This window comes from Marmota monax, unplaced genomic scaffold, assembly GCF_021218885.2.
Source record: "Marmota monax isolate L192 unplaced genomic scaffold, Marmota_monax_Labrador192_F-V1.1 WCK01_AAM20220418_F8-fsc00025, whole genome shotgun sequence".
NCBI lineage: Eukaryota > Metazoa > Chordata > Mammalia > Rodentia > Sciuridae > Marmota > Marmota monax.
Genome location: NW_026691950.1, coordinates 7,051,601 through 7,069,125, shown reverse-complemented (window position 1 = coordinate 7,069,125; position 17,525 = coordinate 7,051,601). Strand labels below are relative to the sequence as shown.

Here is a 17,525-nt window from a genome sequence, read left to right as displayed (position 1 = left end):
AAAAAAAGAGAGAGAAAAATTCCCATACTCATGGATCATGATGAGAACTAACACAATATGTTGAGAATGCTAGGAAAATGCTTACTTTTTAAGGTTATTGTGGAAGAGTGAATTTCTTTCATTTTAAACAAATTTTAGTATGAGCAAGGTCAGAAATTCCACATTTAGCTCCTACTTGATGAATGCATGCCTGGACCACATTAAGCAAGTTGACCTAGACAAAATTGTTTTCCAGTTCAATAGATTTAGCCAAACATCATCTTCACAGATGATTTAGTAATATATCTAAACTACTGACATCTTACTGTACATTGATAGAGCAGAAAATTTTAAAAATTGACTTAACCCTGGTAGGATATATTGTTTGTTTCTTTGTATAAGAAATTAATGTACAAATAGTTCATATTCTTAGTAATCATTAAATTTAAAATATTGGCTATCCTGAGCTTAATTCAGTTGAACAAAGGAGGACTAACTTGGTTTCCTAGCTTAGGAGTCATATATGAAGAAATTATAAACTCATTTCTCCCTGTAAGCTAAGTTTCCCTTGTATTATATAATTCTGAGCATTTTTTTTTCATTCCAAGCTTATCATAATCTTCCCCTAAGTATCTTCCCCAAGTATTTCAAATGGAATCAAAACAAAACTTTTCTAATGCTACTTCTGATAGATGTTTAAATATTTCATGAATGCTCAGAAGGCACTAGGAAACCTATTGGATTTCCATTATGTTGTTTAGAGTCTTATCTTTCCTACCATCAATATTTTTCTACCATACATCAATATTTTACCAAATATGGAATTAAATTTTTCATTTTCTTATTGGTCTTTCTTATTAAAATTGAATTATATCACTACATGTACAATATATTCCAATGATAGTTCAATTAAGAAAATAATGATCATGATTACAAGTCATTTTGAAGGTCAAAGCCTCTAGTAGAAATATTGCCCAATTGGAAAGTTTGTAAAACATGATATTTTTGTAGTTTTTGAAAACAAACTAATAAGATTACAGTATATCTAGACAACACAAAATAGGTTAGAGTTACTGATATTTCAAAAAAATCCTAGTGAAACTGTCATTTCTACTCAATGGTCCCAAACTCTACAATTTGGGATCACAGTCATAATTGCTTATATGAGATACAGAGCAGAAGAGTCAAAGAGAGAAAGAGAAGAAAGAAGGAAGTAGGGGAGGAAGGAAGGAAAGATGGAAGAAAAGAATAGGAAGATAAGAAATAACTGACAATGAGAGGGTATATGTGTGCATCTGTCTTTGTGTGTGTGTGTGTGTGTATGTATGTATGAAATTTAGAATCATTGCATTGAACTACTAAATAGTAACTTTTGCAATCAGGTTAAAACATTTTGCATTATACATATTGTTATGTATTATTAGGAGAACGTCACAATCCTTTTATTCATACTACTTAGTAAAGAATATTTAAAATTTAGCTGAGAAATAATGAGCTATAATGAATTTATAATTAATGAAAAGTGAAAATGAAACTATATTAAAGAATGCAAAGGGCATCAGTGGATGGTTTCGAAATTATTCAAAATAATGACATCATGGTGGCTACACTGGAACTGAAAAGATGAACCAGGTGATCCTGTACCATCATTCTTCCTCTGTCATCATTTTCACATTCAGCCTCATCACAAACTTGGAAAATGATTGTTTAAAATGATGTCTAATTATTTTATTTGACTTACAAAATCTTAGTTAAAAATTTTTCCAAGTTCAGATAATAAGGAAAGGAGTCATGAGGCGTAACAAAATAAATTCAGATACCTAATAATTACTGCATTAAAAATATTGGCCATCCTGAGCTTAATTCAGTTGAGCATACTAAGACCAAGTGTTCTTTCAGTTTTCAGCTATGACTTTTTGAGCTTTTATGTAAATTGAAAGTAGCAAAAGTGTTCTTGCTAGACTATATTTTCAGTCAATAAAACCTACTACTTTAAAATGTTGTTTGTTGGTAGACAAGGGTACTTTCTGCTAAGGAACGCTGCATGTAACAAGCTTTACCACTAGCTACCCCACCATATGTTAAATTTAGGCAGTAAATGGAGAATAGGAGGCATATTCTTTCTCCTGGTCATCTTGCCTCTTCCCTATCAATATAGAATGAAGCAAAGAACATAAACTCTGTTTGTCAAGAACTTTTGTAGTACAAGATACTTTTTATCCTAAAAACAATTAAATATTTTTTAAAAAGTGTGCTTTTTATATATTAAAAAAACTGTGCTTAAGCAAACTAACTAAACAAACAAATACACGAATGACTGACTACCTGAGCTCCAGTGAAGAATTGATCAACCAAACATCAGAAAAATTGGAAACAGGAAAGTCCTGAGGTCCAGGTAGCAGAAATCCCTGCATTTTCCTTCTTGGGCTAAGCCTTTAACTGAACTGCACTACAAACTAGCAATTTCTGCAATCATTGGATAAAATTCCCCAAGGGCAGAAGTGAATGACTGCCTCACTTAGAGGGGTAATGTGTCTACCTTATTCTAAACAACTTAGCCTGAGATATAGGTCCCTGGGCTACCAACAGGGCACATCCATGTGGGTTGTTTTTAGATGAATTCAAATTAAAGCAAAATAGTAAATTACACTCACAAGTGTCTATAAAACTAGCCATTTGTGACAAGAGAACTGGAACCTGGAGAAGAAAATAATTTTGGCCCATCTTTTGCTCAGAACATGATTTTATCTATTGGTTTTGTTTTTAATGATCATATAAGATTAACTTGGAAGTATTTTCAGCAATACTTTCTGAAACCAGAGATGTCTGTCTGAAGATAGATAATATGATACTGATCAAGCCATATTTGATATTTACATTAATTATGGCTATATCCATATAGTCAGAGGTATATGTTTGTGTAATATAGGAAGTTAAGTTTTTAAATTTAAAATATTCTCTCAAGTTAACAATTGCCTTTTTAAAAAACATTTCACTTTGTTTATTAATTATCACATACTCCCAAACTTTCCACATCACCATAATGTTCAGGCAGCCAAGAGAGAAAGCCATAGGACTCTCTGAAATGCAGAAACTCTATTCTCCTTCAATAAAAAAAAAAGCATATATATAGATGTATTATTCTGTGTCATTCTTCCTTCAGTCTCAGCAAATTGACCTAGGCTTTCATTTCACTTTGTTTTGTTTTTAGCAAGCCAGTTTTAAAAAAGGCCCACATCTGCAGAACATGCATCTTTTTTTTTTTAATTTGCTTTAAAAGTATGCCCCTAACTTCAGAAAGGACCATTCTTCTGGCTCCCTCAGATATCTATATCCATCTCTTTAATTTTACGATTTGGATTTTAGCATTTTTCTGGTTTATCATTAATGGTGGTTAGGACTTTATTTCTTCTCTCTTTGCTACTTTTGGTTGATTTCTGAGAAAGGAATGATAGCATGTCTACCATTTTCAGAATAAAGTCCTAAATTACCTGTTACAAAAGCTTTCTAATATTTGTTCACCATCTAAGGATTCACAAAGCTCTAAGCTCTAAAAGTTGAATGATAAAACTGTCTCAAAGATATTTATAGACTTATCACATGTTATCACACTATCATTAAAAGATTATTATTAATACAGAATTTAAGCTTCCATCTTCTATCTATGAGCTTTCTATCTTCTATCTATCTTCTATCTCTGGGAATTGTTTTATTCACTTTTGTTTCCTCAATATCCAGGAAGATTCTTGGTACACAATAATCACCTACTAGATATTTTTCAAATGAAGTTGAATAAAATTTAATGAAATTAAAAAAAAAACTAACTGGAATATAAATTTCATAAGGTCCAATGACCAATACATACAAATTAGCATTATTCTACTGTACTCACAGATTATTATCTATATTCTATTTTACTAACAATCAAGAAAATATGATGAAATAAAAGTTAGGCACTATCTCATAGCCATTAAATAGGAAAAATGAATTATGTGACTATACTTTAATAATTTACTAGTTATTTGTATATTTTGTGTCATTTAGGGATCCATATGTAAATCAAAAATATAATAATTAGCTATTCATACTAATGATTAAATTTACTATAATACTATACTGCATTCCTTACAACAGTTATAATCATTGGAAAGAGAGGTTTGACTCTTTGAACTGGGTGTTGGGTTCATAAATAGTTGATTATTGCATAATCCACTGTTTTGGAGTTCCTAAAATATTGCATAGTAACCTCTTTCTGCCACAACCTACCATCACATTTAACTAGAAGATATTCTTCTAAGTAACTATTAAAGGACCTGGTAAGTATGATCATTGATACACCTGAATTACTTAATTATGCTCATTTTACATGTGATATGATAATTATTTGGAATTTATTTTGTCATTAAGTAGTTGTGAGATCTTAATGAAATAATTTATCTTTTCAGAATTCCAGTCTCCATTTTTTTCTTTTTTGATGTAAGCAGTAGTACACAACAGTTTCTAATCATGTGAGCACTTAGAACATTGTATGTTCCTAAAGATGGGAGGGTTAACAATTTAAAGCCTATAGAAAATATCAAATTTGAGATTGTATACATACTTTTTTCCCCCAGTATAACCTCTTATGTGTGATTTTACTCAAGTGAGTAACAAACCCTAATGATGAAAACAAAGCATTCTGGTTAATTGTCTATTAATATTAAAATGACAGTACAAGCGAAATCTCCTACTTAACTAATTGTTTTCGATGGTATTAATATAAGATTTCTGTGTCTATATATATTCATTTTCTAAGTGTAAAATGGCAAAACTCAAGATTCCTTATTCAAGTGTGTTTCCCTAATATGTCAGTACTGAGTTAACCGATTAACTTGTTGTTAATATTTATTAATAGATTTTTTAGAGAATAAAACTAGGGTAACTTCAAAGAATAATAATGTAAAAAACAAATTCGATATTTTCTTTTTAATAGCATGGAAGAATTTTTCACCATGATGATTTAATAATCAATTAATATAAAAATGTCAAAATGTGAGTAAAAATCACAAAGTATTTATTATATTTTTCTCAATCCTTTTTAAAAATAATGTATCTACTTAGTAAAAGGAGCAGCAATTGTTTCTTTTTTCAAAGAAATCATCCTCCAGTGCATTTAACTTGCAAATATACGATGTTTGCTCAAACTATGGAGGAAAAATTTTTATCAATATTCCTTCAGGCTTTAGTCATATTCCTTAGGCAATTCATTAAGCTACTCTTGGTTTCATCACTGCTTTATTACCAGATTAATGGATGAGGCTCCCTCAAGTGTCAGAAACAGAATGTTTGCATTTACTTTTATGTGAACTATATACAGAGTGACTGCATAATTTGTCATACAAAGTAGGTCATTTTGTGGTGAGAAGATACTATTAAAAACTATTCCAGGACATCAGTTGTAAATCAGGACTGATTGGGCCAAACTTCAGTGAATATTTATCTTTTCATGAAAAATGGTCTATATTAATTGATTGACCTGCTTTAGACATATTTTCCCTCTAGTGGTAAAGATGGTTTCGCTTCATGTATGTATGGCTTAGTCCTCTTCTTGTTTTGACTTTACTTAAATTGTCTCTTAGCTATTAATTAAAAAACTCTTATTTGTTACATAAAAGTTAAAAGAGTCATTAAAGCACTTTTTACATCCCAGTGGTTCATCCCAGAGGCAGAGGCAGGAGGTCAGCCTCAGCAACTTAGCAAGGGCCTAATAAATTTAGGGAGACCCTGTCTCAATAAACAAACAGACAAATAAATAAAAAGACAAAGGTTGTGGAAGTGGCTCAGTGGTTAAGCATCCCTGGTACCAACAACCACTCCGCCAAAAAAAAAAAACAAACAAAAACTTTCACATGCAATAGTTTCTTATATCATCTGAATATATATATATATATATATATATATATATATATATATATATATATATAGTTAGAGTAATACCTAAGACAAAAATAAGTAAACAATTTATATGACTCAAAACTTTCTTTAATAAGTAGTTGCAAGTTATAATTGCAGAATGTAAAAGCAGAGGCTTTAAGAAGCTGCTGCCAATATGAAATTAGACATGCACGTGAAATTTTTTAAAAAAATGTCTAGGAAACATAGGAGGAAGAATGGTGAGTAGGCTTGAGAGAAGAGAAGTTTTGCTAATATGCATATCTGACATCTATGTAAGTCGAGGGTGCAGAAGGAGTTTGGGTCAATAGAGTCTCAGAGTGCAGCGAGCTTCTAAGAAAGTTTTGCCAGGCCAGTGGGGTTCCTCCAAGGCAAGTATCCTTTTAGAGTAGCCCTTATTGAGGCAGGAATGGATCTGCCCTACTGCTCCCTCCACATTCAGTTATTGCCTGAAAGCAGCCTGGGGCAGCTTGGGTCTGCACAGACTGCCAATCCTGAGCCCTGGCAGCCAGGCTGGCAGGGCAGCTAATGTTCCCAGTCCAGAGAACTGAATGGCAAATTTTCAGGGCTGCCATGATAATTTTCTTGACAGAGAATAATGCCCTGCCTCTCTCCATTAAAGTCTCTATTTAATTATTTATTTTGTATGATTAGATATTTATTTCAGAGCACTTTCTGGTATACAAAGAGCGGCAATTCATTTTTAAGGTAGGCATTCCTGACAAATTAACTCTTTTTTGTGTATTTATATTATAAAATGTATCCAGGAAAATTGTTGGCTACTATTAACATACAGAAAAAAATAAATTTTTCATAATGCCACTCAAGTAGAATATTAAGTGTGTACATTATAGTGTTTTCACATCAAGCATTTTAAATTATTTTACATAGATGAAGGAAAGAGATTATTTTGTTATTTTCATGCAATATTGAATTATGAACATAATTTCATGTTTTTAGAGACTTTTACCATCAATTGAATAGATGTATACATTCTATTATATGAGTATGTCATTTGTTGAAACCATACTCTTATTGTTTTAAAATTGTGCTATCACATTAAACTGTCATAAGCATTATTGTGTGTAATGTTTTCTCTATTGTTTGAGTAATATTTTCCTTTATTAGAAAATATGATCATCTAAGTTAAGAATATAGTGTTATTTGCCTTTGTATTCCCAGCACTTGATGCATTTTTAATACATGGTAATTCCTCCATAAGTGAATTAAAACACTGGGTCAGAGACTCAGCACATTAGAAAGTCATCTTCATCAGAAGTGTGATTCATTGAGAGGATTATTTAGCTTCCCAGAACACAAGGGCTGAGAGACTACGCATTCTAGCCACACACAATCCAAGTAATTCCCAAATACATACCATAACAATTTCTGTGTTCTTTTGAATTAGGAAATACAAAACCCAACCCCCTGTATTTTTCAATAAAGATAACATGAGATGATGCAGTGAGACTTCAAAGGGAAGAGAAACATGTCTTCAAATTAAAGCAATCTTGTTTTAAATCTTGATTGTATCATTAAATAACTGTGTGCCCTGAAGATTGTTATTTTTTTATCTGTAAAATAAGTATAAGGGCCAGGGTTGTGGATCAGTGGTAGAGCGCTTGCCTGGCATGTGTGAGGCACTAGGTTCCATCCCGGGCATCAGATAAAAATAAACAAACGAAATAAAGGTATTAAAAAATAAGTACATAAATATTTATTTCATGAAATTATTGTGGATTCAATATAATGTGTGAAAAAAAATGAACACAGTTCTTAAAACATAGTAGGTAACTAATGGTGTATTATAGACACACAATTGCTCATAACAGTGACGACATCAATCAATATAGGAAACAATATTTAAATTTGCATTATCAGGATTCTAAAAGTATTTCCATTTAAGTAGAAATAATACTAATTTATTTAAAATAAGTTGAAAATCATATTTATGAAATGAATAATTATCCAAATGAATAGTTATACAAAATATGTAAAAGTTATAAAAACTTCCCAGCCCTCTAACAGAGATCAAGGTATCAGGTGTGCTATAACAACTGTAGTAGCACAGTTTAAAATTTAAAAGTACTGGGCTGGGGTTGTAGTTCGGTGGCAGAGCACTTGCCTAGCATGTGTGAGGCACTGGGTTCAGTCTTCAGCATCACATAAAAATAAACAAATAAAATAAAGGCATCTATCCATTTATAACTTCAGAAAAAAAATTAAAAGTACTATTTAACCACAATAATAACACTAAAATAATAATAATAAAATAATTAAGTATTCTGAAGTTACTTTTGATAGCTTACAGGAAATTGTGGATGGAAGGGGCATGGGAAAAATGGAGGAACTTTGGACTGGGCAAAGGGGAGGGTGGGGACGAGTTTGGGGGATAGAAAAGATAGTGGGATGAGATGGACACCATTACCCTAGTACATGCATGATTGCGTGAATGTTGAGTCTCTACACTGTGTACAACCAGAGAATTAAAATGTTGCCCTCCATTTGTGTACGATGAATTGAAATGCATTCTGCTGTCATACACAACTAAGTAGAACAACAACAACAACAAAATAAATAGTATTCCATTGTCGTTGTGTATGGCAGGTGTCAGAATATGAGACCTGCTGTATTAGCAATGTTACTTTTCTTTGTTCAAGTTGAATAATTTCTCATAGATTGTTTCCTCATCTGTAAAGCTGTGAAATGTAATCATATGAAAGGCACATACCCTTGATAGTTAGCCTCAGGCGGTACCAGGGAGCTTTCCTGTGTTTGGATAATATGTACATCCTCTTTACTGAAATTACATCTTAGGAAAGATTTTACCAAGGTTATCTGTTCTATTCATGTGGCATTGGTGGGGGGAACTGATGAAATTTTGGTGTAGCTGAATAGAGGTATGTGTTAGTTAACATCTGTTGTTTGGTTTTCTCAATCACTAAATGAAAATACAAGGGACCATAAGAGAAGCTGTTAAGCTGTGGTAACAAACAACTCTCAAGCCTCAGAGGCTTATAACCATCAATATTTATTTCTCACTCAGGCTATATGTCCACTGTGATTCACCTGTGGTCCTGTTCATGTCACCCTCACTCTAAGAGTAAAATAATTGAGTAAACTTTCAGCACTATTGGTCTTTTGGCAGAAAGACAAAAGAGACACAATCAAATAAAATAACACTAAACCTTCTGCTTGGTAGTGACATGTGTCACTTCTTTTCTGGAAGCCAAAGTTTATCCCAGTACACAGCTGAATTCAACAGGTCAGGGATGTACAATCCTGCAGAAAAGGGCATTATAGGTAATATGACCGAGTTAGAAGTTAGTGGTGTGAGAAGTGAGAAGTATAATTCCCGGACAGGAATGAGAGGACTGACATGGAGAAAAATAAGACATATCCTTATCTGTTGATAATAATTATAGAATTATTGCAAAGATGAAATGAGAGTAAATTCTTTAAAATTATGTTTTCATTACTTTGTTAATACCTGGGTTAGACAGCTTTTCAAACTTAACAAATATCTGAGATAATCAGCTTACAGATAGAAAAGGTTGACTGGGCTCACATTGTGGGAAGTTTTAGCCCAGGGTCAGCTGACCTCATTACTTTTGGACTAGTGGCATGGCAGCAAGCTACTTGCCCCGTGGCATCCTGGAAGCAAAGAGAGAGGAAGAAGGCAATGGAGTCCCACCATTCCCTTCAAAGGCATGTTTCCGATATCCTAAATATTCTCCCACCATGCCATCCCTTTTAAATTTTCCACCACCTGCCGCTAGTGCCACAGGCTGAGGACCAAACCTTAACACATAGACCTTTAGGGGACGTTTAAGATCCAAACTATAGCAATACCTAGTAAGGATCAAAGGAGAAAGGGCTGCATTTCCTAAGATGTGTAGGTCTGAATGGATAGTGTAGAAGACCAACTAAAAATATTAAGAAAAGGGTTGGATATTTACTACTGGAATATACTTGAATATATCCATGAAATATATGTAAACAACCTAGTGGAATACAGATTTATTTGATTCTCCCAATGTTCACATTTAGTATTTTGGGCCCTTTTCACTGGGGCACTAGAGATTTACTAAAAGAGGGTGTATTCTAAGTCTAGGATAATATTTCTTAAATAAGGGTGAGGTTACTCACGTGTAATAAAAAAAATTGCTACATTTGATGACTCCTAGATTAATGTCTACATTACTGCGTATTTGTACCACAAATTGGAATTAAGCTGAATCTTTACACTTGATAAGTACACAGGTGCGGCAGGGACTATTAGCTGGGGAATCAGTTTTTTTTTTTTTTTTCCTTCCTCAGTTTTAGATTTGTCCTTTCATTTTCAGTTTTCTCATATACAAAATAAAGGCAGGGGGTAATAGGATCTCTTGGTCCTTTCTTCTAATTTTAGAATTTGATAAATATATTCTTCCTGTCCTTTAAAAGAATATGTGCAGAGGATGAGTCATTCACTTGTGATCTGATGATCATGTAATCTTTGACAAAATTCTTGGAATAAGATATTCTGTTTTTTTTTTTTTTTTCCCCATTTAAACTGAAAGAGCAGGAACATGAGAGTGTATAATGCTTCAATTTTTTTTTCCTTCAAATATTTCTTCCTGCATCTTTCCTTAATGTGTGTGTGTGTTTGTGTGTGTGTGTGTGTGTGTACCGGGGATTGAACTCAGAGACATTCAACCAGTAAACCACATCCCATCCCTATTTTATATTTTATTTGGAGACAGGATCTCACTGAGTTGCTTAGCACCTTACTTTTTCTGAGGCTGGCTTTGAACTCATGATCCTCCTGCCTCAGCCTCTTGAGTTGTTGGGATTACAGGCCACCACGCCCGGCCTCCTTATACTTTTATATACATGCATTTTTATATATTCTACTAGGCTATTATGACCTTTCCACTAATTTTTACTTTTTGTTTTAGGGTACTACACAAATCTAGGGGACATGATTCATATTTTTAGCCTGTAGTTTAGGTAGATTAAGGGTACTACACAAATCTAGGGGACATGATTCATATTTTTAGCCTGTAGTTTTTGTGAATTTTAATAGCAGTTGTGAGAGTAAAGATTCATTTTAACATTGAAATCAATATTGCACCTTATATTTTTGGCACCAAATTCTTAATTTTCAAATATTATTATATCAGATACCTCTTAAGATAAAGGCACTAGTCTTACTGGAAACATTTCTGTAATGTTCTTTCTCCTATTACTACTTCTTTATGCAATTAAAATAATCTTAAAACTATTCTTTATATAAACTTTTTGATTAAAATTTCTATCACCCCAATTTTTCTTTGAACTATTTAGTGTTGATAAAGCAGATGACGAAGATGATGAAGATTTAACAGTGAACAAAACATGGGTTTTGGCACCAAAAATTCATGAAGGAGATATCACACAGATTCTCAACTCATTGCTTCAAGGTTATGACAATAAACTTCGTCCAGACATAGGAGGTAAGTTTGAGTTTTCTTCAGAGATTTTGATGAGTATGAAAAATATCTTCATTGATGCTATTTAAAACATTTATCTCATATTCTTTTGAGTATCTCCTGTATGTCAGAGGCCATGTTGAGTTTGAAGGTTATTGGTTGAAATAGTCACTGTTCAGAAGTTTACAGTCTTGGGTAAGACAAAAGACAAACATTTACAACATAATTATTTTATAACTACTATCTTAAAAGTGCTACTTCACAGTTATGATAGAACTTTCTGAAATACTGAGCAGTATTTCATAAAAGAGTCAATGTTTGAAAATAATTCAGAATTCTGGTTTTATGCCAATTCTGGTTTTGTTGTGGGTTTCTTTGTTTGTTCTTGTTTTGTTAGAACTGACAATTGAACCCCAGAGTGCTTTGCCACTGAGCTATTACCCCAAACCTTTTAAAGTTTTATGTTGACACAGGGCCTGTTGAGTTCCTGGAATTACAAAAATGTGCCACCACACCCAGATTCCATGCCACACCCAGATTCCATGATTAACCTTTTCTTGAGGACACCTTAAGTAGAAGTAGTCAACTAGTTATTCAAGAGACTAACTAGTTATTACTCTCATTTCATTGTGATTTTGTAAAAATTTTATAACATAATTAATTTGTAAGTTTTCCTCCATAATGGTTTAAGACAGACAAACATAAATGAACAAAGACTTTCTTGAATTGGATTAAATTTGTAGTCAACAAAATAAAAATTGGAATTGTTACCATATTGAACTTTTGCCATGCTGTTACCGCTGTTGACCGGTGACGAGTCCTTGCTTCCCCAGTGTTGAAGAATAACACCAAAGAAGCACGCCGAGGCAAGGTCAGAGTAGAAATTAGAAGTTTATTAAAGGACAGCAGAAAAGACTTCTCCCGGAGGAAGAAGGGGACCCAAGAAGTGGAATCCGTGGAAGGGATGTTGTCTCCCCTTTTTATAGTTCTTTCAGTGATGGAATGTAGGTGGGAAGGACCCAGGGGTGGGACACAGGTGGGCCAAAGAAGTAATCTGGTCTGGAAGGACTTCTGAGTCAGCACCTTTTTGCTGGGGGCTGTTCATTAACATATCTTTGAGGTGGACTTTGGCCTAGGGCCTTTTCGGGACTTCCATGAGTTGTCCTGTGTTTTCCAGGAGTCATTCTCCTCATGGTCTCCATTTTAGATTTCACTCGATATTAGACCCGATTTATCTAACTACACTGACTACCTAACTTTAAATCTGGCTTCAATGCCAAATTCCTGAACATTCTATTTTTTTCTATTTATAGATTTAACTTTCTAAATTATTTTCTCATTAATAGTGTTAGCATTTTTGTTAGATTTAATTGTATATAATTGGAGGTTGATGCAAGAATGAACGGGTTCTTTAAAAAAGGTATATTCTAATTTTTAGTTTTTAGTATGCACCAACAGAGTAGACTATTTTCATATTTACTCTGATCTCAAGCCTTGCTAAATTTATTAATTTTAATTACTTATTATTGGGTTCCTGTGGATTTTGTTTTTTCAATTGGGAATTGAACCTAGAAGTGCTCTTCTTCTGATTTACAACCCAGCTCTTTTTAAAATTTTATTTTGAGACAGGCTCTTGCTAAATTTCCCAGGCTAGCCTTGAACTTGTGAACCTCCTGCTTCAGGCTTTGGCCTCCAGGGTTGCTGAGATTATAGGCCTGTGCTACATTGCCCATCTCATCCACTGAACTTTTTATAAGGTAGAAAATAGTGACTATTTTTGCCAATAGCTAGACTGTGGAACCAACCTAGATGCCCTTCAATGGATGAATGGATAAAAAAAATGTGGCATTTATACACAATGGAGTATTACTCTGCATTAAAAAATGACAAAATCATAGAATTTACAGGGAAATGGATGGCATTAGAGCAGATTATGCTAAGTGAAGCTAGCCAATCCCTAAAAAACAAATGCCAAATGTCTTCTTTGATATAAGGAGAGTAACTAAGAACAGAGTAGGGTCGAAGAGCATGAGAAGTAGATTAACATTAAACAGGGATGAGAGGTGGGAGGGAAAGGGAGAGAGAAGGGAAAATGCATGGAAATGGAAGGAGACCCTCAGAGTTATACAAAAGTACATACAAGAGGAAGTGAGGGGAAGGGGAAAAATAATAATATAAGGGGGACAAAAGAATGTCAGTAGAGGGAGCAGAGAGAGAAGAGGGGAGGGGAGGGGAGGGGAGGGGAGGGGAGGGGAGGGGAGGGGAGGGGAGGGGGGATAGTAGAGGATAGGAAAGGCAGCAGAATACAACAGACACTAGTATTGCAATATGTAAATCAATGGATGTGTAACTGATGTGATTCTGCAATCTGTATATGGGGTAAAAATGGGAGCTCATAACCCACTTGAATCAAATTGTGAAATATGATATATCAAAAACTATGTAATGATTTGAACAGCCAACAATAAAAAATTAAAAAAAAAAAAGAAAATAGTGACTATTTTTGCAAGTAGTGAATGTTTTGCTTCTTTATTTCAAAAATCATACATTTTCATACCATACTGTTCTGAGTAAGATTAAAGTACAAGGTTGAATATTTTCATTTCTTATATCAGAGAAAGCAATTCATATTTTACTAGTCAGTATGACGTTTGCTCTGGGCTTCTTTTTTAAACCATTCTCTGGTGATTACCTTCTGTTCTTATTTTGTTAGACACCCCCAAACCTCATGTTTCAAATACTTTCTGTGCAAGGATTGAAGTAATCATATTGGTCATATTTTGCTTTTTATTTCTATTTACTGTTCATGAAATAATTTTTCAATTTTAAAATTTTCATTCCTTTTGTAAATGACGTTTGATTCTGATATAGTAACTTTTAAAATTTATCAATAGGTTCAATTTGGTAATATTTTGCTTTGAAATTCTGTATGTTCATGAGGAATATGATATTATTTTCTACAATGTATTTTTCCTTTTGGAATCAAATTGTACAAGCATATACTAGTGAATTATGTGTTTCCTCCTTTTTTATCTCTGAGTTTATCTAAGATGGATGCTATTTCTTCCTTAAATATTTAAAAGAATTCTGGTTTTGTGCCAATTCTGATTTTGTCCTGGGTTTCTTTGTTTGTTTGCTCTTGTTTTTTTTTTTTTGTATTGAAAATTGAACTGAATTTGTCAGAGTCATGTTGGCTTAGAGGGATTTGGGGGAAAGATTTTTAACAGTTCATTATTTTAAATATATATAAAATATGTGAGCTTAATATTTTCCTTTCTCAATTGCAACAAGTTAAACTTTATAAGGAATTTAATCTAAAATTTTCAAATTTACTAGTATTGAATAGTTACATTATTTTGGGGACATATTTAATCTTATTATGAGTTTTTTTTCTTTGTTATTTGTTATTGGTAATCTGTTCCATCATTTGTGAATCAATCTTGAATTTTTTTTCTAATTTTATTTTTTCACAGAAACAAATTTTGACTTTTTCAATTTCCTGTGTTAAACAATTATCTTAAATTTCATTGTTTTATAATGTCTGGTTTATTATGCGAATCTCTTTTCATTTAATTTTCTTTTCCACTAGATTGCTTAAATCATTTTATTTGAAAATAAATTCTACACTGAGTAATGTAGTATCTGTACATGAACTTTAATTTTTCTGGTTTTTTTAAATGACTATAATAATTTCAAAGAGTACTGGCAAGTTGAGTGGCTCTGAATTTGAGTTTTTCTGATGTTTTTATTATGAGGATGAGGTTAGGCATTTTAACAAGAATACCACAGTGATGTTCTACCCTTTCAGTGTGTTACTGCAGGAAATCCATGTGTAAATATATTTTTTATTCCTTGTGACGTTAATTTGATTATGTGTTTATGGCTTCTTTTGGATTTCTCTACTGGAAATACTTATTTTTACCTCTTTGATTTTTAAATATATTTAGAGAAGATACTGTGGTGCAAATGTTTCTCAGTGTACTCTTGGCCACTGCTTGAGTGTTCACCAGTGTTTCTTATATGTGACATTTATTACTCTGTTGTTTGCCATCATTGTATTAATTGTACTTCTACCACAAGGAAGAGCTGTACTTTCTGTTCCATTTACATATTTGCATCATTAAAAACTCATGAACACTTGTTTTATTTTGTAATTTATACACCATTAATCTATTTATGTGGTTATACATTATTAGAGATTTAGCCTCTGGAGCCTCCTACAATTTAGTTCCTAGGTCCTTGCACACATTCTATTATTTTCTAAGCTCCTGCTGTCTTTCAGTACATCAGACCCTCCAGATTTATCTTGACCCATCAATACAGCTCACTATTTCTCCTAGAATATTTAGACTTCCCCCAACCCTCCCACCTTTTAAGAATGATATTTGGAATTCAAGATCTAAGATTTTATTTCATTCATTAAAACTGAGTGTCGTTGCTTTGTGACCTTCTCGGTGGACAGAATTGTGTAATAAAATGTGCTCTACACACTAAGAGGCATCTCTATTTCTCTTTTTTTTTGAATGTATACCATGAATCATGAATTTGAACTGATAGCTCTGATTCCATTTCAAACACCAAAGGATTCATTCCAGCCTTTATCATTTCCATATTTGTAAATCCCCTTTTCAGCATGAGAACTTGACTCTCTTGTATCCTATTTGCTCAATTCTAATAAATAAATAATATAGTTTTAGAACTTAATGTATCGATGTATATCATACATAATTATGAAGACAAGTTAACTAATGAATAAAATATTTATGTACGATTGTTTTTATCTTTTGTTTTATAGAATATAGTCAGAATACCGTTCCCCAAATTTAATCAGGTTAGTCTTCCTTCAACCTTCCTTCCAGTGTTATTATGTTCTTCATTTTTAACACAGTTTGATCCAAGTGTTACTGGTGATATTTAATTTTCAGCTCATACCACATTGTGGTTATTTTAAATTATTTTTATATGCATGGGGAATTATCATGGCTTTTATTCAGAATCATAAGTGAATATATAATTTGTGCAATGTCTCTGTCCTAATTTTCCTTCTATTTTGTTTTTATTTCTATAATGAACTAATTAAGGTCATTAGTTTGCACTCTCTGTATTCATTTGCACAAACAAGTAAATACAGTTATATTTTATATGCATTGTAATCCCATGTGGAATCATGACTTATTCAAACATTCTTCTATGAATGATTGTTTCCAATAGCTTGCAAATACCAAGAATGTGTGTATATATATTTTAATATTGTTGGACACTTAATTCATGTTAAATTCCTAGACCTTGTATGCATGAAAATATATATGCATATTTAGTTTTTCTCTGTATCAGTTGACAAATTATTTTCCCAAAGTCTTATGCCATTTTTAATTTCTATCTATAATATATGAGGATTCCTGTTTCCCAGCAGTCCCAACATCAGGACATATTGTCTAGCCTTCAGTTTGGGCAATCCTAAGAGCTGAGAAGTGGATTCTCATTGCTGTTTTAATTTGTGTTTTCTCTAATTGTAAGTGAGAGAGAATGTTTTATGTTTGAATTCCAATTTAATATGACTGTTGGAAATTTTATGTTCACTTTTTTTTTTTAAATGATAGCAAGGACACATTCTTTTTTTTTTAATATTTATTTTATTTTTTTTAGTATTTGGCGGACACAACATCTTCGTTTGTATGTGGTGCTGAGGATCGAACCCGGGCCACACGCATGCCAGGCGAGCGCGCTACCGCTTGAGCCACATCCCCAGCCCCTTATGTTCACTTTTATTTCCTATTTTTCAATGGATATTTGAGTTTTTACACCCACACACACCCACACACACACAAACGGAATGCAGTGGGCTCCATAAAAGATGTTCATGTCCTAATCCCCGAAACCTGTGCATGTAACTTTAATTGGAAGGATGATCTTTGCAGATAAAATGGAATTAAAGACTTTGAGATTAGGAAATCATTTTGAATTACCTAGAGGGCCCTAAATCCAACTACAAGAATCTTTATAGGATAGAATACATAAAGGTAGGAAACACATGCACAAAGGCAGACATGTAGAGGAGAAAGAGACATAAAAGTAGTCTGCAGAGAAATAAGGATTACTGCAACTACCAGAAATTGGAATAGATTCTTCCCAAAAGTTTCCAGAGGGATTGCAAACCTTGAT

General features: G+C 32.9%; 1 protein-coding gene across 1 annotated transcript in view; it reads left to right on the top strand.

Moving 5' to 3' along the window:
* Gabrg1 (gamma-aminobutyric acid type A receptor subunit gamma1) overlaps positions 1-17,525 on the top strand; it is a 77,516-nt gene that overhangs the window by 9,128 nt on the left and 50,863 nt on the right. Inside the window, exon 2 of the mRNA XM_046442379.2 lies at positions 11,239-11,387. Coding sequence (XP_046298335.1) covers positions 11,239-11,387 — 149 coding nt within the window. The remainder of the gene's footprint in view (positions 1-11,238; positions 11,388-17,525) is intronic.